General features: G+C 40.1%; 1 protein-coding gene across 1 annotated transcript in view; it reads right to left on the reverse strand.

Annotated features, from left to right (window-relative positions):
• Positions 1 to 22,931, reverse strand: part of VPS53 (VPS53 subunit of GARP complex) — a 193,489-nt gene that overhangs the window by 97,576 nt on the left and 72,982 nt on the right. The window contains exons 9-11 of the mRNA XM_066263104.1: positions 19,894 to 20,037; positions 19,288 to 19,430; positions 13,827 to 13,968 (exon numbers count right to left, since the gene is read on the reverse strand). Of these exons, the coding sequence (XP_066119201.1) occupies positions 13,827 to 13,968; positions 19,288 to 19,430; positions 19,894 to 20,037 (429 nt within the window). The remainder of the gene's footprint in view (positions 1 to 13,826; positions 13,969 to 19,287; positions 19,431 to 19,893; positions 20,038 to 22,931) is intronic.

The raw sequence follows: 22,931 nt of genomic DNA on the forward strand, positions 1-22,931 counted from the left end.
ATAAAGAGAATGGAGAGAATATAATGAACTGCCTCTTGATATTGATATAATTTATCATTATGCAGCTTTTATACTATTTGTTTATTTCTTTGCTATCTGTATAATGTCTTAATACTTTGTACTCTTTTATTGTCTATATTTAAATTTAATTCCTATTGTGATTCTATGAATGTGTTGCCATGTCACTTCTACTGTTGGTACTATATTTTCTTTTTTTTCCCATGCTCTGTGATTATATATTCTTTTATTCCCTTATACATTTGTCCTTTATTCTTGAAATACCTTATTTCTAAATACTGATACTGATGTAGTTTATACATATTGTTTGAATCATGATATTTTTTCTACTTGAGCAATATCAGCTTTATATTTGTGATATTTTTGTCTTGTCCCAGCTATTGGCTTATCTTTTATAATTTTTCCTCTTTCTTTTGATTCTAATTCTTGCCTATTCTTTATTCTGTAATTTCCTCTGGTGACTGTAGTAATATGTTATAAAACTCTGCATTCTTTATTACATATCTTGCTTGGTTATTGATGTATACACTTTTCAATAAGTTTTTGTACAGTATCCTATAATCCTCGATAAAGGATATAATGTAAGTAAATATTATTATTCTATATTAAAATAAAATATTAAAAAAATTTTTTGCAGTAGCCCTTAAAAGGATGAAAAGGTAACAGAGTTTGACATATTTTTTTCAATAAGAAACCAAAATCGGAATCTGTTATATCAGAATTGGCCTTGGATGGTACAAAACAGTCACAAGCACAACCACTCCAATTTGAAGAAAGCAGCACGTTAATTATTGAAATAAAAAAATGGTAAGAATTCCAAACTCAAATATAGTCTTCCTGGATGCTAAACAGTACAACAATATAACAATTTTAAAGAAAAAATACGACAGATTGGTAATCTCTAACAAAAAGCTAGGTTGCTAGGATTGCACGAAATATGACTTCATAAAAGAGAAAAGTGTTCATGTGTCAAAAGAATGGAAATGTTGGCCTTGGCTGATTGGCTCAGTGATAGAGTGTTGGCCTGGCATGTGGATGTCCCGGGTTTGATTTCTGGTCAGGGCACACGGGAGAAGTGACTATCTGTTTCTCCACCCCTCCCCATCTCGCTTCTCTCTCTTCATCTTTCTCTTCCCCTCCTGTAGCCATGGCTCCGTTGGAGCAAGTTGGCCCTGGGCGCTGAGGATGGCTCCATGGCCTCACCTCAGGCACTAAAATAGCTTGGCGGCTGAGCAACAGAGCAACGGCCCCAGATGGGCAGAGCATAGCCCTATAGTCAGTTTGCTGGGTGGATTCTGGTCTGTCTCTTTGCCTCCCTGCTTCTCACTTAAGGGGGGGAAAAAAAAAGAATGGAAATGTTTTCAGATAAGGCATCAGGAAAAAATAAAGAGGTACAACAAGCTTCTTTAAGGAAAAACATGAAAGAATGTTTTTCATCAAAAGCTCATAACATTTGTAACAAGAACTTAAAAAATGTGAGCAGGATTCAATAACAAAAGTAAGAGATACGATGAATAAAAAATACTTAAGTATTACTTGCAGAGTATTTAATACAGTTTAAAACCTGGCAAAAAGATGTAAACAGTTTTTAGACATAGAAGATGAGATAGATGTGCAAATTAAAAATGAATTAGAGGCCCTGGCCGGTTGGCTCAGCGGTAGAGCGTCGGCCTGGCGTGCGGGGGTCCCGGGTTCGACTCCCGGCCAGGGCACATAGGAGAAGCGCCCATTTGCTTCTCCACCCCCACCCCCTCCTTCCTCTCTGTCTCTCTCTTCCCCTCCCGCAGCCAAGGCTACACTGGAGCAAAGATGGCCCGGGCGCTGGGGATGGCTCCTTGGCCTCTGCCCCAGGCACTAGAGTGGCTCTGGTCGGGGCAGAGCAATGCCCCGGAGGGGCAGAGCATCGCCCCCTGGTGGGCAGAGCTTCGCCCCTGGTGGGCGTGCCGGGTGGATCCCGGTCGGGCACATGCGGGAGTCTGTCTGACTGTCTCTCCCCGTTTCCAGCTTCAGAAATTAAAAAAAAAAAAAATGAATTAGATATGGGAATAGGATTACATTCACATAAAACTGATGTGAAAGTGTTTTTCATTGCAAAGGAAATTAAAAAAGAAATATTTACTAAAGTTATTGAAAATAATCTGAAAATATGTTTGATTATTGATGAAGCTTCAATGATATCTTGCAAACCAGTTATATTTTTCTTAAAAGTTGAGGACTCAGTTACATCACCAACAGTTTTCGCTGAGCTAGTTGAACTGGAAAAACAAGATGCAGAGACAATATGTTCTCGTTATGGAAAGTTTAAATACTGTTGGGCTTACTAAGAACTACCTAGGAAAAAATTTAATAGGATTTTGCTCTGATGGTGCCAGTGTTATGCTTGGGAGAAAATCTGGAGTGAGCGCTAAGATAGCAAAATAGTTTCCAAACATAATAATATGGCACTGTTGAAACCACTGCCTCCATTTTGTTTTAGATGATTCAATAAAAGAAATAAAGCAAGTAAATCATCTAAAAATATTTATTGATAAGATGTATATTATTTTTTATCAAACCAATAAAAACCAAATTGAATTTACCAAAATATCTGTACAACTTGGAATTAAAATTAAAAAAATTGATAGAGTTTTGGGATCAAGATGGGCTGCCTATAGTTTAAAGTCAACCCTAGCTTATCCAGCGCTACATCACTATTTTTATTCAATAAAAAGTACTTAGGTATGGCTTCCCATCTCGAAAATGTATTTTATAACAGATATGGCATTGATGAATGATATTTTAAACAAAATTTCTCGTCTTTCAAGTGCACTGCAAGCAAGAAATATAGACATTATAAAGGCTAAAAACTCTTGATAAGATGTATTAAAGCATTTCAAATGCTTGAAAAGGTTCCATACAAAAAAAGTGTTGATGACTTAAATTACTTCAGAAACCTTCAAAAACATAAAATTTGTAGAAAATCATCCATTTGTCGGGCTTCCTCAGTAAAGACTTTTAGAAAACATCGTGACAAATTTGAAAAAAAGATTAATGGATTATAAACATTTAAAAGTGAGTTGTAGCCAATTTCAAAATAGGAATAAATTACAATTGCTCAATTTATTGCAGTCAGATTATTGGAATACTGAAGCAGTACTAGTTCCATGGAAAGCAGCTAAAAACAATTGCTTGTATTTAGTGACATTTTTAATTACCAAATTGATATTAATGATTGATATTAATAATATCGAGATTTTGTGGAAAACATTTTTAAAAATTTCCACAACTATGCAATTCCTGAAAGTGTTCAAAGAGCTAAAAATATTGTCAGAACAATTGCTGTAAATTCAGCAGAAGCAGAAAGGAGTTTTTCAAAAATAAACATATGTTCAGAGAAGAAAAGTAGCATGTTTCTAATATATCAAACACAATGACTATTAGTCTAATCGGCCTACCTCTAAAGGAATGGGATCCTACTCCTACAGTGAAAAGATGATTAAGGATAAATCACACAGCCAACGATGCTTGGATAAAAGCAAAGAAAATTGTAAATGATGACGCCAATCAAGAAGCAATATGGAAATATCTTAAATAACATTTTGGTTTTTGGCAGGTATTATTTAATATTTTTCATTAATATTTTAAAACTCTTTCTTACAACATAATCTAGTTTTTTGTACCTTTTATTGTTCTTATTTAAGTATTAAATGCATGAAATAATAAACTACCTTGCGGTATATCTTTTTTTTATACTTAAAATGGTCATTAGGGCAGAGAACCGGTTGTTAAATTATTTGAATCCCACCACTGAATATTAATACCCGCTGCACAGAACTGTCATGAGGATTAAATGAGATAATGCATATAAAGCATGAGCTATACTAAAAAGCAGCTTAGCACAATGCCTGACGCATAGGGAAAGCTCAGTAAGTGGGAGCATTCATTAGCATCTAATGGGGTGGGCAACTAAATAAGGCAGAACTGAGGTTGTTTCTCTGGGTGAAGCAACTCTCAGAAGAGGAAGAAATGGAAACACAGGGCTAAGAAATCTTGTAAAAATAATTCCTTTTCATCACAGGTAAAATCCTGTCCCTACTATTTTGTCTCTTTGGGATCTCGCCAGGAAATGAAAGTAATGTGCCCATCAAATTACAAGGCACAGGATCATTGATCTTCTTCTGTCTCCCCTGGTCTCCAGCAAAGCCACTCAAGTGCTACCTGAACACCCACCCTATTGGTGAATGTGACATTACAAAGCCCTGAGGGTGAATACGGACCCCTGCTATTTACAGTGCTACACTCCAGCTCAGATTAATTTGCTGTGAGGAAGGAACAAGATTTTGCAGAGAGCAATCAGTGCACAACTCAGCCTCCATGCACAAGCCCTGCTGTCAGAGACGACCAGACCATACTTTTCATTCTCGCTTTGCAGCTGTTGTAAACCGTGGAGAATTACAAGTTTGGGTTTAGCTTTTAAATAACTCAAATGACATATTCCATAAGCTCTGGGGCTGCTAAATGAAACCAAAATTTTGTTCTGAGAAATGAATGTCTTTTCAATTTTAAAATAATTCATTCTTTTTTGTTATGAGAGTTGATGTCAAATCCATAAGGAACGAAAAATTCTTCATACAGTAAGTTAATTCCTACTAATTAAACCATGTGGGATTCCCAGCACTGCCAAAACCATACGGGCCACAGGAAAGTCAAGTTGTCTAATTTATTGTTAAGAGAGAACTTGGCTTTAGTTAGTAGTCTACCCATATCTGGATATGTCTGAGCAAATCTCTTTCTGAGGCCCTAGCTGAGCACTTCAAATTATCAAAGAAGGAACTCTGAGCTTTAATCTGTTTTCTTTCCCTGGAGAAGAAAGCATTCAGTTATGAAATGAAAGTTCCTCAATTTCTGCATTTTTTATTTCATAAATACTTGAGCCCAATTCCTAATCTGTCTTTAAAGAGAAGGTCTGGGGCTTCAGCTGATAGGACTGGGGACACAGTGCTATGCACACCTGGTTTAATACTGCTGGGACCCCTCTCTTGGTACCACCATGTTCATATCTTGTATTGTGACAGCTATGTGTAGGTTTCTTTCTCCAGAAGCATCTGTCATATTCAATTTTTCATCTTTCCCCAAGGCCCTGCACAAAGAGGGAACTTCAAAAACATTTTGAATAAATGCTGATCAGATGAGATGCACTCAAAATCCTCTTCAGAGACCTTGGGAACATACTCTATTTTCTGTAAACAAAACAAAAAAACCTCTGCAGCATTATATACAAGAGCTAAGATATATGGAAGCAACTTAAGTACCCATTGATAGATGAATGGATAAAGAAGGTGTAGGATATATATGTATAACAAAATATTACCCAGCCATAAAAAATGAAGTCTTGCTATTTGTAGCAATATGCATAGACCTAGAGGGTAATATGCTAAGTCAGTCAGAGAAGGATAAATATCAAATGATCTCCCTTGCATGTGGAGTAGAAAAAACAAAATGAACAAACAAATCAAAGCAGAAACAGACTCATTGACATCAAGAACAAGCTGATGGTTGTCAGAGGGAAAGGAAGTGGGGAGAAAGGTGAAAAAGGTGAAGGGGAGTAAGAGGTACAAACTTTCAGTTATAAAATCAGCAATTCATGGGGCTGTAATGTACAGCATACATAGGGAATATAGTCATTACTATAATAACCTTGTATGAGGTCAGATGGTTACTAGACTTACAGTAGGGTCACTTTTTTTTTTTTTTTAGCAGAGAGAGGGATAGACAGGGACAGACAGACAGGAATGGAGAGATGAGAAGCATTAATTATTAGTTTTTGGTTGCGCGTTGCGACACCTTAGTTGTTCATTGATTGCTTTCTCATATGTGCCTTGACCGTGGGCCTTCAGCAGACTGATTAACCCCTTGCTTGAACCAGCGACCTTGGGTCCAAGCTGGTGAGCTTTTGCTCAAACCAGATGAACCTGTGCTCAAACTGGTAACCTCGGGGTCTCGAACCTGGGATCTCGGCATTCCAGTCCAACACTCTATCCACTGTACCACCGCCTGGTCAGGCCAATTTATATTTTAATTTAAAAAATGTTTGTGAACTTGACTATAACACCCAAATTCAAATAACAAAGGGTAAAGATAGGTAATTTGGACTCCATCAAAATTGAAACCTTTTGGCCTGACCGGTGGAGGGCCAAGGATAGAGTGTTGACTTGGGATGCTGAGGTCCCAGGTTTAAAACCCCAAGGTTGCTGGCTTGAGCGCAGGATTGCCAGTTTGAGCGTGGGATCATAGACACGACCCTACGGCCACTGGCTTGAGCCCAAATGTCACTGGCTTGAAGCCCAAGGTCGCTGGCTTGAGCCCAAGGTCACTGGCTCAGTCTGAGCCCCCTAATCAAGACATGTGTGAGAAGCACTCAACAAACAACTAAAATGATACAAGTATAAGTTGATGCTTCTCATCTCTCTCACTAAAAAAAAATAAAATAAAAAAGAATATATACAAATGGCCAATAAGCATAAGAAAAAATGGTCAATGTCATTAGTCATTAAGAAAATGCAAATCAAAATCACAAGGAGATACTTTTTTATACCATGAGGATGGTTGCAATTATATAAACAACCCAGAAAATAACAAATATTGGCGAGGATGTGGAAAAACTGAAACTCTCCTACGCTGCTGATGGGAATGTGACATGGTGCAGCTGCCATGGACAAGGTTAAACATAGAGTTACCATATCACCCAGCAATTCTCCTCCCAGATATGGTTCTGAAAGAACTGAAAACACATGTTCACACGAGAACTAGTACACAAAATCACAAAAGCTCACAGCATTATCTGAGCCAGCAACTGAAAACAACGCAAAAGTCTGTTAATTGACAAATGGATAAATAAAATGTATATCCATATAATGGACTTCTATTCAGCCAGAGGAAGGACTGAAGTACTGATACATGCTACACAGTGGATGAAATTTGAAAACATTATGCCAAGTGAAGGAAGCCAGGCAGAGGTCACAATATGATTTCACTATATGAAATGTCTAGAATAGGCAAACCCATAAAGACTGAAAATAGATTAGTAGTTGGCTGGGGTTGGGGGGAAGGAGGAAATTGGAAGTGACAGCTTGGGCTGGAGGGCGTTCTTTCGGGGGCAATGAAAATGTCCTGAATTAAATATGGTGGCACAATTTTGTAAATATGCTCAAAAAAGTGGAACTGTACACTTTTAATGGTGAGTTTTATATGAAATATTGTTATTTGCATTATATTTCAATTAAAAAAATACAATAAGCAGGGAAAAATACATTTAAAAAGTGCAATTTCAACTATATAAAAGTATAGAATGAACACACCCAAATTCTCATCTGATTGATGGGAAAACAAATTACTTTTCTGCCTTTTCATTTTTCCCTATAATTTTAAATTTTCTTTTAAAGAAAATTAAAAAAAAAACCCATTGATTTTAGAAAGAGAGAGAGAGAGAGAGAAAAGAAGGGGGATTGAGAGGGAGGAGGAAGAGAGAGAGAGAGAGAGAATCTTCAATTTGTTCTTCCACTTAGTTCTGCATTCACTGGTTGCTTCCTATACATGCCCTGACTGGGGATTGAACCTGTAACCTTGGTATATCAGGATGATGATGCTCTCTAAACAACTGAGCTGCCCAGTGAGGGCCCAAATTTTCTATCTTGACCATGTGTTACTTTCTCCCCAGAAACAAACAGAATTTAACCTCCAATTAGGATATTACCCACATAAAGAAATATATTCCTGCCTGACCAGGCAGTGGCGCAGCGGATAGAGCATCGAACTGGGATGCGGAAGATCTAGGTTCGAGACCCCGAGGTCGCCAGCTTGAGCACGGGCTCATCTGGTTTGAGCAAAGCTCACCAGCTTTGGACCCATGGTCGATGGCTCGAACAAGGGGTTACTTGGTCTGCTGAAGGTCCACGGTCAAGGCACATATGAGAAGACAATCAATGAACAACTAAGGTGTCGCAACAAAAAACTGATGATTGATGCTTCTCATCTTGCTCTGTTCCTGTCTATCTGTCCCTCTCTCTGACTCTCTGTCTCTGTAAAAAATATATATATATATTACTTTACTATCAAATACAGCATTTATAAAATATTTTGAAACACTAAAGGGGGCTCACCGGCTAAGAGAAAGCTATTTCCTTGTTCAGAGCAATAGTCCTTGTACTTCAGCAGACCAGCAGAGACGCTGGCCCTCCTCCCCTCACATCCTCTCCCTAATGCAGATGCTAAGTTGCTGGGAGACTGTGCTGTAGAAGGGTAAGCCATTCTGTGTGGGTTTTCATAAGTAGTGAACCTTTTACAAATACTCATATGCTCAAACAGCATGGTCAAAAATCATACGTACAGTTTCTATATTTATAATACAATGAAAAAAACTGGGCAAGTACAAATGTATATAAAAATGAACCCTATAAGCCAAAGGATGATTCTTTTTATTTATTTATTTTAATTTTTATTTATTTTTTAAAATTTTTTTACAGGGACAGAGAAAGAGTTAGATAGAGGGACAGATAGGGACAGACAGACAGGAACGGAGAGAGATGAGAAGCATCAATTATCAGTTTTTCGTTGTGACACCTTAGTTGTTCATTGATTGCCCTCTCATATGTGCCATGACCGTGAACCTTCAGCAGACTGAGTAACCCCCCGCTCGAGTCAGCGAGCTTGGGTCCATGCTAGTGAGCTTTTTGCTCAAGCCAGATGAGCCCAAACTCAAGCTGGCAGCAACCTCGGGGTCTCAAACCTGGGTCCTTCTGCATCCCAGTCCGACGCTCTATCTACTGTACCACCGCCTGGTCAGGCAGGATGATTCTTTTTAGAAAGGCAATGAATGTAATGGTCAAGAAAAGGAGAAATGCAGCTATATGAAATGGGAAAAATTTTAATTTTATTAAAAAAAAATTTCCCAAATTCACTGAGTCAGTTACAACAACTTAACCCAATCCACTCTGCTTTCATAGAGGCTGAATATAATGTTTACCTTGAATCTAATCGTCGAGTCATGAATAAGGCATGTGGGTATAGTTAAACCACATCTAGACATTTGTTTTTCATTTCAAGGCATTTTAATATACAGACCATTCTGAACCCCTCATAAAGGATCAGGAGTTGAGGCAATTAGCAAAAAGCAGTGGCAGCTACTTCTTCCAGGAACAGTGACAGCATAAGACAGTATAAACTTGGGAGGGCCAGAACAATAAAAACAAAACAAGACCTGTCCTTAAGGTTTGTTTAGTCTACATTTCTACCAGATGTCAAAGTTGCATCTGTCAAAAAAGAGCAAAAGATGATGCATCGCACTGATCAGTTAGGGGGAGCTGAACTGTGGCAGATCCTTCCAGGTGAGCTGTCACCCCTCAGCTCACCCTCATTGTTTCACTGTTAATCAGTCAAAGGTGGAGGGGGTGGGTTTGAGAGGGTCTCTGGTCAGCCTGGCTCCCTGCTGACTTCTGATCCGTTCCATAACTAAGAAATTCAGTAACTTTCTATGAAATCTGGCATATGTTAAAGGGCATACTTTGGTGGCCCTGGCTGGTCTGCTCAGTGGATAGAGCATCAGTCTGGCATGCAGACATCCTAGGTTCGATTCCCGTTCAGGGCACACATGAGAAGCGACCATCTGCTTCTTTTTCTTTAAACTTCCCCTTCTCTCCCTCTTCCCCTCTCACAGCCAGTGGCTTGACTGGTTCACGGTCAGCCCTGGGCACCAAGGATAGCTCAGCTGGTCTGAGTGTTGGCCTCAAGCACTGAGGATAGCTCAGTTGATTCAAGCATCAGCCCCAGGCAGAGGCTGCCAGGTGGATCATGGTCTGGGGGCATGCAGGAGTCTATCTCTTTTCTTCTCACTTTACAAAAATAAAAAGGGATACACCTTGGTTCATGTTGTAGTTTATTCTGATATCCTGAAATAAAATGGTGGCCACAAAAGATTTTTCTAGGTTCGAAACCCCATAGTCATCTGCTAGAGCACAAACTCTTGTGGCATGGGGTAACTGACATGATCCCATGGTTGCTGGCTTGAGCCGAGAAGGCGCTGGCTTGAGCCCAAAGTTGCTAGCTTGAGCAAGGGGTCACTGGCTCAGCTGGAGCCCCCAGTCAAGGCACGTATAAGAAGCAACGAACAACTTAAGTGCTGCAACTACAAGTTGATGCTTCTCATTTCTCTCCTTTCCTCCCCACTGCCTCTCCTCACTAAAAATTAAAACAAACCTAAGAGCTCCTAATGGCACTCTTCAGTCCAGTGTCCTGAGGGACTGGCTTCTGATGCACCTTCTCTAAGGCAGCTCTTGGGTGGCAAAGAGGGGATCCCACTGAAGTCCCAGAATTTTAGGACTGGAAGGGTGGGGGCTAGAAAAGATAGTAGAATGAGGGGTAAACAGGTGAATGGGACTCTAGACCCAACCTCTGCCCTTACTTCCCTGCTTCAATCACAGCAGTTCAGTTTTATATATAAGCTATGTGCCTCAGGTAAGTTTCAAATGAGTATAGCACCTGTCTCCTACAGCTGATGAAGCAAAGTGATTGACTTTAGGATTAGGAAAATACACCTAGCACAATATGGGACACACAGTGGATGTTCAAAATATGTGAGCTATTTTTCTCCGTGGATTCCACATTAGGGTTTGTTAGAAGAAAGAGTTTGGAAGTCAGTTTTGGCCCATCTCCCTCATTTAAAAAAACTGAAAATATGTAAATGCAAAAAAATACATTTTAAAAAGATGTAAACGCATTTGTATAAGAAATACCAGAGTGGAATGAAAAAAAAATCTTTGCTTCTCCACCTATTCCCACTCCAACTTCCTTCCGCAGAGACATCCACTGTTATCATCTCCAGACCTTTTTCCTACATACATACATAAACTTGCTTTCTGCTTTTTACATAAATGGAATTATCTAACATGAACTGGCCTACAAGCTTACATTACATTACACACTTAACAATATCTGAGAGTTTTTCTCCTCTGATAGCACATCTAGACCTTCCTCCCATTGTTTCACTTTTAACCTGCTGTACTCTACTCCACAAGACGGATACACTGTACTTTATTTAACCATTCTTCAATGACGAACACAACAAAAATCACCAATTTTTTTGCTTTGAAGGCTAAAGTTCACCTCTTCCTCAGTATAGACTGTTTTGTAGACTTCATGGCTCAATGGGAAATTGGTGCCTTACAGTGCACGCACATTTAAAATTTTGATATATAATGAAAATTTGCTCTCCAAAAAAGCGGTATCAATTTGTATGTCAGCACTAAAAGCCTGTCTTGTTATTCTTATATTTTTTTGTCAACCTGATATATGGAAATTAATCTTATTCTATTTTTTCCCACATAATTATTAGCCAACTATATTTCTTCAATGAATTTCCTGCTTGATCCTATACATATTTTTAATGGTTTGTCTTTTTCATATTGACTTTTAAAAATTCTTTATGGCCCTGGCCATTTGGCTCAGTGGTAGAGAGTTGGCCTGGTGTGTGGAAGTCCTGGGTTCGATTTCCGACCAGGGCACACAGGAGAAGCGCCCATCTGCTTCTCTGCCCCTCCGGCTCTCCTTCCTCTCTATCTCACACTTCCTCTCTCTCTCTCTCTTCCCTTCCCACAGCCAAGGCTCCACTGAAGCAAAGTTGGCCCGGGCACTGAGGATGGCTCCATGGCCTCCGTCTCAGGCGCTAGAATGGCTCCGGCCTCACCAGAGCAACGCACCAGATGGGCAGAGCATCACCCCCTGGTGGCCATGTTGGGTGGATCCCAGTCAGGCGCAAGAAGGAGGAGTCTGTCTGACTGCCTCCCCGTTTCCAACTTCAGAAAAATAAAAAAGAATTCTTTATATATATGCTGGATAATAATCATTTGTCTTAAACTGTTTTTTCCTAGTTTGTTGAGTATCTTATATTTACCATATCTTTTTCCAAACAGAATTTTGTTCTTTTTTATGTTGTCAAATCTTCCAGTACTTCTTTATGACTGCTGGGTTTTGTGTCTTGTTTATTCCCCCTAGTATTACGTTATTAAAGGAGAGTCTAGTCTTTTCATGTAACAGAGAGGGCAGCCACTGAGTTACAGCAAAGTCAGAACTGGACCACAAGACTCTTCTGATTGCTGAGCCAAGGGTTTGCCTACCAAATCACATCACTTCTCTTGTTACCAGTGGTTTGTTTGTTGTTGTTTTTTAAAATCCAGTTTTAAAGAAAATTCAAGAGCTATGGCTCTCTCAGCTTTGATTTCTTTCTCCCTCTCTCCACGTCTCTGCCTGCATGAGGTCTATGTACTCTTTACATGACTAAGAAACAGATGAGTCAGCCATGATTCCTGCATTCAAGGGGCTCAAGTCTGTGTATGATGATATAAACATAATTACCATAAAACATAAAAGTTTGGTTTTCCTATGGATAGGAAATCTGAAGAAAGCATACTGATATGTTAGCAGGGAGCCCAGGTTTCCAAAAAAGAGCTGTTCAGAGACACTTTGGACCTGGTCTTTGATTATATGGAGATTAGATAATTTTAACCAATACCACCATATTCCACCTTCCCAAAGGAGGTACACAGTCCTCAGACCTGTGCACCTTTGTATTTTAATCTTTTGGTATCTCTCTGACATGCAAGTCTATATACACAATTTTAAAGTTTATAAATACATTGACCTGATTTGCTCACCAGAAATATTAAGAAAACAAACCCTAGCCTGACCTGTGGTGGTACAGTGGATAAGGCATTACCTGGAATGCTGAGGTCACTGATTCAAATTCCTGGGTTTGCCTGGTCAAAGCACATACAGGAAGCAACTACTATGAGTTGATGCTTCCCGCTCCTCTTCTCTTCTCTCCTCTCTCTTTCTCTCCCCCACTTCTGTCTAAAAATTAATAAGTAATCTAAAAAAAAATAAAAGAAAAAAAGAAAACAACCCTAATGTAAAAACATATCCTAATTATAATAAAACTCAAGAGCTAATAAAGTAATAAGGTATCTGTGACTAAATAAGTAAGGCCTTTATGAGTCACAGAATTGCCAGTCTGGTTTGAAAAGAAGAAATGCACCCCCATGTTTATGGCAGCATTGTTCACAATAGCGAAGATCTGGAAACAGCCTAAGTAACCGTCAGTGGACGAGTGGATTAAAAAGCTTTGGTACATATATACTATGGAATACTACTCAGCCATAAGAAATGATGACATCGGATCATTGACAACAACATGGATGGACCTTGATAACATTATACTCAGCGAAATAAGTAAATCAGAAAAAACTAAGAACTATATGATTCCAAACATAGGTGGGACATAAAAATGAGACTCAGAGACATGGACAAGAGTGTGGGGGTTACAGGGGGGGGAGAGGGAGGGCGTTGGGGGAGAGGAGGGGCACAAAGAAAACCAGTTAGAAGGTGACAGAAGACAATTGGACTTTGGGTGAGGGGTATGCAACATAATCAAATGTCAAAATAACCTAGAGATGTTTTCTCTGAACATATGTACCCTGATTTATCAATGTCACCCTATTAAAATTAAAAAAAAAAAATTGCCAGTCTGTAAAATGGGGCCAGTACGTAGATTAAAAAGAGGATAGGCCCTTCTGAAAGCATGGAGTGCTGCATAAGAGAGAAACAATAAACCCATACAAAGTACTCGGTATCATCACTACTGACATGAATTCAGTGAAAACATGGAATGTAGTTAAACACTTGAGCCAACAGATGGAACACGATATTATGAAGGACTAACATGAAGCCCAAGCACCCAACACATGGACTTTGTGTTCTTGCCTCCCTCGGAAAGGTCTTACCAGGGCTCCATCCGTCAGAGTGCAGCCAGAGAAGCGTTTTGCGAGAAATCCCTCAAAGTTAGTTGTTCTCTGAATAGCAAAGAGAAGCAATTTCACTTCAATTTCCTTAGCTCTGGTACGCATAATCTTGGCAAGTTCTGTCCTTCAAAACAAAGAGATAATATTGTAAAAAAAATTGGATTGTTCAAGATAAGACAAAGTAAATGGTTTTAGCTGATATAATTTTAAAAGTATGTGGTCAGGCCCTGGCCGGTTGGCTCAGTGGTAGAGCGTCAGCCTGGCGTGCAGAAGTCCCGGGTTCAATTCCCGGCCAGGGCACACAGGAGAGGCGCCCATCTGCTTCTCCACCCCTCCCCCTCTCCTTCCTCTCTGTCTCTCTCTTCCCCTCCCGCAGCCAAGGCACCATTGGAGCAAAGATGGCCCGGGCGCTGGGGATGGCTCCTTGGCCTCTGCCCCAGGCGCTGGAGTGGCTCTGGTCGGACAGAGCGACGCCCCGGAGGGCCAGAGCATCGCCCCCTGGTGGGCAGAGCGTTGCCGCTGGTGGGCGTGCTGGGTGGATCCCGGTCGGGCACATGCGGGAGTCTGTCTGACTGTCTCTCCCGGTTTCCAGCGTCAGAAAAATACAAAAAAAAAAAAGTATGTGGTCATTTCAAATTCTGAGGTCTGCTACCAACTTAGTTTAATGTTTGGGAAATAGAAGCATGTATTTTAAATAAAAATTTTAAGGTGAAATTATCTACCAGTCAAAAAAAGAAAAAAAGCGAGCCTGACCCGGCGGTGGCGCTGTGGATAAAGCATCAACCTGGGATGTTGGGAACCCAAGTTCAAAACCCTGAGGTCAGCCTGACCAGGTGGTGGCACAGTGGATAGAGCTTTGGACTGGGATGCAGAAGGACCCAGGTTCGAGACCCCGAGGTCACCAGCTTGAGCACGGGTTCATCTGGTTTGAGCAAAAAGCTCACCAGCTTGGACCCAAGGTCCCTGGCTCAAGCAAGGGGTTACTCGGTCTGCTCAAGGCCCACAGTCAAGGCACATATGAGAAAGCAATCAATGAACAACTAAGGTGTCGCAATGCGCAACGAAAAACTAATGATTGATGCTTCTCATCTCTCCGATCCTGTCTGTCTGTCCCTGTCTACCCCTCTCTCTGGCTCTCTGTCTCTGTTAAAAAACAACAACAACAACAACAAAAAACCCCTGAGGTCACTGGCTTGAGTGTGGGATCATGGACAAGACCCCATGGTGACTGGCTTGAGCCCAAAAGTTGCTGGCTTGAAGCCCAAGGGGTCAGTGACTTGGCTGGAGCCCCCTGGTCAAGGCACATATGAGAAAGCAATCAATAAACAACTAAGGTACCGCAACAAGTTAATGCTTCTCATCTCTCTTCCTTCCTGTCTGTCTGTCCTTGCCTTTCCCTCTCTCTCTCCTTCTGTCCTTCGTCTTTCCCTCTCTCTCTCCTTTTGTCCTTCCTTTAAAAAAAAAAAATCGAGAACTATGGGCATCAGTTTGTTTACACTGTTACTACTATTTTTAAATATTTGAACCTTTTTTTTTTCTTTTTAGAGAGAGACAGACATACAGACAGGGAGAGAGATGAGAAGCATCAACTCATAGTTGCGACACTCGAGTTGTTCATTGATTGCTTTCTCATTGCTTTAGTTATTCATTGATTGCTTTAGTTGTTCATTGATTGCTCCAGCTGAGCCAGTGGTCCTTTGCTCAAGTCAGTGACCTTGGGCTCAAGCCAGTGACCTTGGGCTTCAAGCCAGTAACCATGGGGTCATGTCTATGTTCCCATGCTCAAGCCGACGACCCCACGCTCAAGTTGGCAACCTAGGGGTTTCAAACCTAGGAACTCAGTGTCCCAGGCTGACACTATCAACTGTGCCACCACCTAGTCAGGCTAAATATTTAATCTTTTTAATACTTTGTTAGTAATACAGGTATATATAAAATACTCAGTATTTTATAAAATTTATATTTTCTATGTAATTTCACATATCATTAACTATTGAATTACAAAGCCCTCCATAACCATCAATTCGAACAGAGAAATATATGTGAGAAACCAGACTCCCCATGTAAAAAGTAACACATATGTGTTTAGGGGCTTCCTGCCTATTTATGTGCCACTCAAATGTTTTGTTTCAGAATGTAAGTTGTTTGAGAGCAATGATGTGAGAGTTCTTAGTAAGAACTGAGCTATGATCATCTTCCCCCACAAAAAAATGACAAAATTAAACAAAATTTATTTGAGAATTAAAGATCTGTAGGATTTCAGCCAAAACTAGCACACTGAAAGCCTAACAGCAACACTGCCATTAGCGGACACAGTAGCAGGTTTGCTGGCTTTCATATCCTTCTAGTCTCCTGTGGTCTTCATTTCTCAGAGTTGGCTTGCAAGTCACTGAACTGTGGGCTAAAGAGAATTGCTTTTCTATTTCTCAAGAAACTCTTCTTTCTTTGCTAATCAAGACTTAGAAAGTGACAACTACAACTGACCTCAAATCAATACTAATAGGTTATCTAAATCTATGGTAGCAAATGTGTTTCTTAAAATAATAGCCACACAGAATGCACAACACCAAGAGGAAACTCTAATGTAAATTATGAACTCTAGGTGATAATCGTGTCAATGTAGCTTCATTGACTGTAATGAATGTACCAACCATTCCTGGGGTGATGTTGATAACAGGTAGGCTGTGCATGTGTGAGGACAAGAGTATACAGAAATCTCTGTATTTTCCTCTCACTTTTGCTGTGAACCGAAAATTGCTCTAAAAATAAATCTATTAAAAAATAAAAACCTGACCAGGCAGTGGCGCAGTGGATAGAGCATCGGACTGGGATGCAGAGGACCCAGATTCGAGACTCCGAGGTCGCCAACTTCAGCGCGGGCTCATCTGGCTTGAGCAAAAGCTCACCAGCTTGAACCCAAGGTCGCTGGCTCGAGCAAGGGGTTACTCAGTCTGCTGAAGGTCCGCGGTCCAGGCACATATGAATGAACAACTAAGGTATTGCAAGGAAAAACTGATGATTGATGCTTCTCATCTCTCTCCGTTCCTGTCTGTCTGTCCCTATCTATCCCTCTCTCTGACTCTCTCTCTATCCCTGTAAAAAAATAAAAAAAAATAAAAAAATAATAACCACGAAACCAATAGCCAATTTCCCTTAAAACATTTCTCCCACCACAATGTGCTTAAAGCTTGCAATTTGACTGTATTCTCTGTGACTTTAAGACATAGGACTATAATGAATTACTCTAAAGTGGCTGTGTTATGCTAAGATATGGAATTTTTAAATTAACCTGGAGTTAATGTAATTATGAACTATTAGAAAGAGATATGTAAATAATACAACCCAGTTTCTACTGTTATGATATAGCTGCAAGTAAAAAATAAAAAATTTTGACTCCAGCTTTACCTTTGTCATGGATACACTAATCCAGTGGTTCTCAAACTTTTGAAGTCAGGCGCGCATTTAAAATCCTACAAATAATTGTAGCTGCACTATATAGAAATTTCTGAGAAATATGTTATAATAACTAAGTCAAATATTAAAGAAAAAAAAATAAAGTCCAAGTGTGCTTTTATGGTAATTAAATGAAATAAATATAACAAAATTAAATTTATTGACATTAAAAAACATTTTTGTTACATTTTTTGAGTTATGCTTTTTAGAATTCGTAAAAAAGAGGGGTTAAAAAATAAAAAAACAACAAAAAGTTATCTTTTTATATATCTAGATACATTCTTAGTAAGATTTAGTAAATTCAGCAGGTCCTGGTGCGAATGTGTTGTTTTCTTATTCTTGTGTTTATGAGAAACATGAGCCTGATGTGTCCTAGCGATTTCTTCAATGTTTGGGCATATATTTGAAAGACAAACTCTCATTTCCTCGTCAATACACTGAAGAATTCCTGTCTTTTTACTCTTAATTGTGTTGAGTGCAGAAAACCCCCACCATACATATCATCTTAACTTTACACCAAACAAAGGATAGAAGAAACTTGCCTCCAGTCTTTCAGGGGAACATGGGGGGTAGTGTAAACAATCTAGCATCACAGCGTAACAGCCTTTTGCAACATAATCAGGCAAGTGAGGTGAGGGGTTGGGCAGACTGTCAGCTTACAGCCAATTCCCCACACCTCTGTTCCCCAAAAATCTAAACTCCATCAATAATTTAAAAAAAAAGCAAACTGATGATGGATATACAAAAACCAAAAACTTGGTTTTTTGGTCCCCAACATACACATATTTCTCTGGAATACCATAGGGTGCACCTGGAAATCTTCTAGGGTGCAGCAGTGCACCCTGGCACACACTTTGAGAACCACTGTATTAATCTAACCTTCTTGGGCTTTAATTCTTGGATATAAAGGGACTATCTGGCCCTAGGCTACATTTATGGAAATTGAAGACAGGCTAAATGAGAACAGTTTTTTAAAATGCATAGAATACTCAGCTGTCGCCTGACCAGGTGGTGGCACAGTGGATAGAGCGTCAGACTGGGATGCGGAGGACCCAGTTTCGAGACCCCGAGGTCGCCAGCTTCAGCATGGGCTCATCTGGTTTGAGCAAAGCTCACCAGCTTGAACCCAAGGTCCCTGGCTCCAGCAAGGGGTTACTCAGTCTGCTGTAGGCCCACGGTCAAGGCACATATGAGAAAGCAATCAATGAGCAACTAAGGTGTCACAACGAAAAACTGATGATTGATGCTTCTCATCTCTCTTCGTTCCTGTCTGTCCCTCTCTCTGACTCTCTCTCTCTGTCCTTGTAAAAAAAAAAAAGAATACTCAGATGTCAATATTATTAATTAGCCAAAGAGTATAAATAATGTATTAAGAGAGGAAAATTTGTTCAACAAATATTTCCTGATGGTTTACTATGTCACTGAAGTAGATACAACCCCTCTCCCTAGAGAACTAGCTATCTATCAAGTCAGAAAAGAAAACTGATGATGGAACCCTGACTGGTTGGTTAGTTCAGTTGGTTAGAGAATCCACCTGACACCAAGGTTGTAGGTTGGATTCCCAGGTCATGGCACACACAAGAATCAACCAACGAATGCATAAATGAATGGAACAATGAATTAATATTAATGTTTCTCTTTCTCTCTCTCTAAAAATCAATAATTAAAAAAAAAAGCAAACTGATGATGGATATACACAACTGAAAACCAACATGTGAGACAGACATAGGGAAAAATGTGAGGCAATGAATCACTATAGGTAAATTTGGTTGACGAGTGAGTTGGTGAAGGCAAGAAGGCACGCTGCTCAAGGCAAAGACTAGGCCAAAGGGAAGTCCTGGAGAGAAGATGCGAGCAGAGAGCGGGGTGATCACTGATATGAAAGTGATAGCAATCACATGGTGGGGTTACGAAGTGATTCCAATCCACATGAGAAAGACTGTGAGGACTGATTTTAATTAACACCAAAGCTACCAGAGTTGGAAATTACCTTGTGATGTGGCAAAATTCTACTGCAATCCTCTCAGTCATGTACCACTCACGAGGAAACATTCGGCCGTATTTCTCCTCATAGTCCACGAGCTGGCGTTTGATCCAGGCATAGCGTCTGTCGATTTTGTCTAGCCAGGCAACCTTAGGGAATCAGGGAACAAAATCCAGCCCAGTACTCAGAAGTGGTGTTGACAGTTTCAGGAAACAGCAAGAACATGGAACCAAGAAAAACACAACCAAACCCTCTATTTCTCATGGTTTTAAAAAACATAGGCTACGTTTTCACTTGATCCAGAGGTTTTCACCTTGGGGTCCATGACTAGGCTCCAACGGTCTGTAAATTCCCTGAAACTGTATGCAAAGTTTTATGCATAGATATCTTTTTCTGGAGAAAAGATTTGTAGCTCTCATTAATTTTTCCAAAGGGTCAATGATCCCAAAATTGTTAAGGATCACTGAGCTGTACAGTTCGTCCTTAGGTATCCCAGTTCAACAATCAATACTTAAAGATAGTAATAATAAAGTATAAATCAGCAGACTTTGAGAGCATTCAATTTTCAATAAAATTCAAATGTAACATCGATCTCATTTCATTGATACTTACATCTTGGTTTTCTTGAAAAAGTACAAGATATTCTGAAAGATGCTGTTTAATAAACTTTTTGATGATTTCCTGCTTGATTCTGAGGTCCAAAATATTAGCAACCAGACATGCATCTCGTAGGACATTGCTGGGTCCTCCTGGCCTCTGTTAAAACAAACACACACCAATTTAAAAGCCAGAAGCAACCTCTAAATCTCATGGCCTCTTGACAGCTGCTACTTCTGCTCCTCTCTTGAAGTTATTATTACTCCCCTGACACTCAGTCTTCTGCTGTGGATGGATATTTTGTTACTTGTTCCTGAATGAGAGAATCATTAAGCTAGAGTGTGGTAGCCAATATAAAAGCTACTCTGTGAATCAGCAATAAGACATTTTGAAAAACACGGCCAGTAATGATCGCAGGAAATTTTACTTTCAGAACACCAAAATTGAAATAACCTTGTAGAAGAGCCCAGAAGTCAGAATGACCCCAGTCTCATTCCATATGTGCCACTTTCCCTGAATCCAACTCAGATTCCTATACTTCCAGTATTCTGTGCCAAAAAGTATGGTGGCATTTAAAATCTAAAACCAAGTTCCAAACCACCAGACTTATTTTACTGATAGTAAAACACCCAGATATGTAGCTAAAGGTGAAATATTATAACATTAGCCTGTTAATCTAAAAAGAACAGTAGCAGAACATTGAGGGTCTGTATTGATACATCACATGAGAAGGCCTTTGTTATTCCTGAAGGCAATCAATTCAATCTCACTGAACCTTTTTTTAGGGTAACTCACTGAATGAACACAGCTGGTTTAGTGGCTTATAGTAAAAAGAACCCTTGGAACCTACTCTTGGTTTGACTAAATAGACACGTAGCTTTGGCACAGTTACTGAAACTCATCTGAAAAATAACGAACTTTAACTAGGTCAGGGGTAGTCAACCTTTTTATACCTACCGCCCACTTTTGTATCTCTGTTAGTAGTAAAATTTTCTAACCGCCCACCGGTTCCACAGTAACGGTGATTTATAAAGTAGGGAAGTAACTTTATTTTATAAAATGTATAAAGCAGAGTTACAGCAAGTTAAAGCATATAATAATAAGTATTTACCAAGTACTTTATGTCGGATTTTCGCTAAGTTTGGCAGAATAAATCTGTATAAAACATCTTACTATAGTTAAATCTATCTTTTTATTTATACTTTGGTTGCTCCGCTACCGCCCACCATGAAAGCTGGAACGCCCACTAGTGGGCGGTAGGGACCAGGTTGACTAGCACTGAACTAGGTGATGAGTAAGGTTCTTCCAAATCTTTTTGTGTTTTGTTTTGTCAGTTCTGTCCAATTTATCCATCTCCACTTAAGTTTGTTTTATAAGTGTTACCTAAGCTGCCTCAGAACTAAATTGTTAAATGCAGACTTGCCCCACGCTGAGTGGGTGTTATGTCATCCTTTGAGAATAGAGACCGCTAAACTCTTAACTTCTGGATAAAAGCATCTGATCTAATAGAGAAGTCACAGAAGCCAAAGCCTATGAGCTCATGGGTTCAGACATCTTCATTTAAAAAGGACTTCCATCGCTTCTGGGCCTTTTGGCTAAGATCGAGTGCAGTAAAAAGGACTTCACAGGTTACCTTGGATAATTTAATTTTACATCATGGGTTCCATTTATGAAATAGAAATAACAGCACAAGGCCTTTAAGAAAATCAGCAGCCAGGCCCTGGCTGGTTGGCTCAGCGATAGAGCATCGGGCTAGCATGTGAAAGTCCCAGGTTTGATTCCCAGTCAGGGCACAGAGGAGAAGCGACCATCTGCTTCTCCACCCCTTCCCCCTTCTCTCTCTCTCTCTCTTTTTTCCCCTTCTGCAGTCCTGGCTCAAATGGTTTGAGCAAGTTGGCCCCAGGCGCTAAAATAGCTCAGTTGCCCAAGCAATGGAGCAGTGGCCTCAGATGGGCAAAGCATCACCCCATAGGGGGCTTGCCAGGTGAATCCTGGTCAGGGTGCATGTGGGAGTCTGTCTGTCTGCCTCCCTATCCCTCATTTAATAAAAAGTTATGAAAAGAAAAAAAAGAAATTCAGCAGACATTAAAAAGGGAGGCAAGAATTCTATTGCTGAACCACCAATGCCTTCAGACTAAAATTTTTTCCCAGAGTAATGTGTTTAATGGTAAAGTTTAGCATGTTTAAACACCAGGTATGGCCTGGGGTCAAAGCAGCAGGGGTGGGTAGGTGACCCCCTTGGAGCCTCACATGGCAAAGAGGATGGATGAGGAAGGTGACCATCAAAACAGAACTCCACGAATGGCACAGAAGAGCTGCTGCTTGAGAGATGGGTTTCTGGAATAGCTAATGATCACACTACCAAACACTGTTCCAAACCTGGCCCCTGACCAGCCACACCCACTGGCAGCCCAGCACCAATCAACTTGGCTGCTGTGTCACTGTCCCGGCAGACAACACTGATCTGGAACTCATCTGGCCACCTGGAGTGGGAGCTGCTGTAGGAAAGCTGTTCAGATGAGATCTCTGGCCGACTCAGGAAGGAAGCAGACACAAGCCTGATCAGACCCCTGGTACAACTGCGGATCTGACCCGGGAATGAGCAGTGCACGGGTGAACAGCATATTTTCAGTCTGCACTCCCAGCGCCCTGATGCTCTTGCTCAGACCACGGCGCTCACCTGGCTCAAGGTGACTCACGAAAACCTTAATAAAATATTGTTATCCAGTCAGAGAAAAGGGAGGCAAGTTGTTAAAATTATTTTGACCTGATCTGCCTGATGGAATCCAAGAAAAAGGTTAAACATAGATCATGGTTACTTTCTTCTAAATAATAAAGTTGGGCTTTGTCCACATCTTTCTGAAACTTCTTGAAACTGGGATGAACAGCAGATCCTCCACTGAGAAGAGTCTAGTTTTGTGATGGCGAACCTATGACACGCGTGTCAGCACTAACACGCATAGCCATTTTCTTTTTTTTTTTTTTTTTTTAATCTTTTTTATTTATTTATTTATTTAATATATTTTTTTTTAATTTATTGATTTTTTAGAGAG

This window comes from Saccopteryx bilineata, chromosome 2 (assembly GCF_036850765.1).
Source record: "Saccopteryx bilineata isolate mSacBil1 chromosome 2, mSacBil1_pri_phased_curated, whole genome shotgun sequence".
In the NCBI taxonomy this organism is placed as follows: domain Eukaryota; kingdom Metazoa; phylum Chordata; class Mammalia; order Chiroptera; family Emballonuridae; genus Saccopteryx; species Saccopteryx bilineata.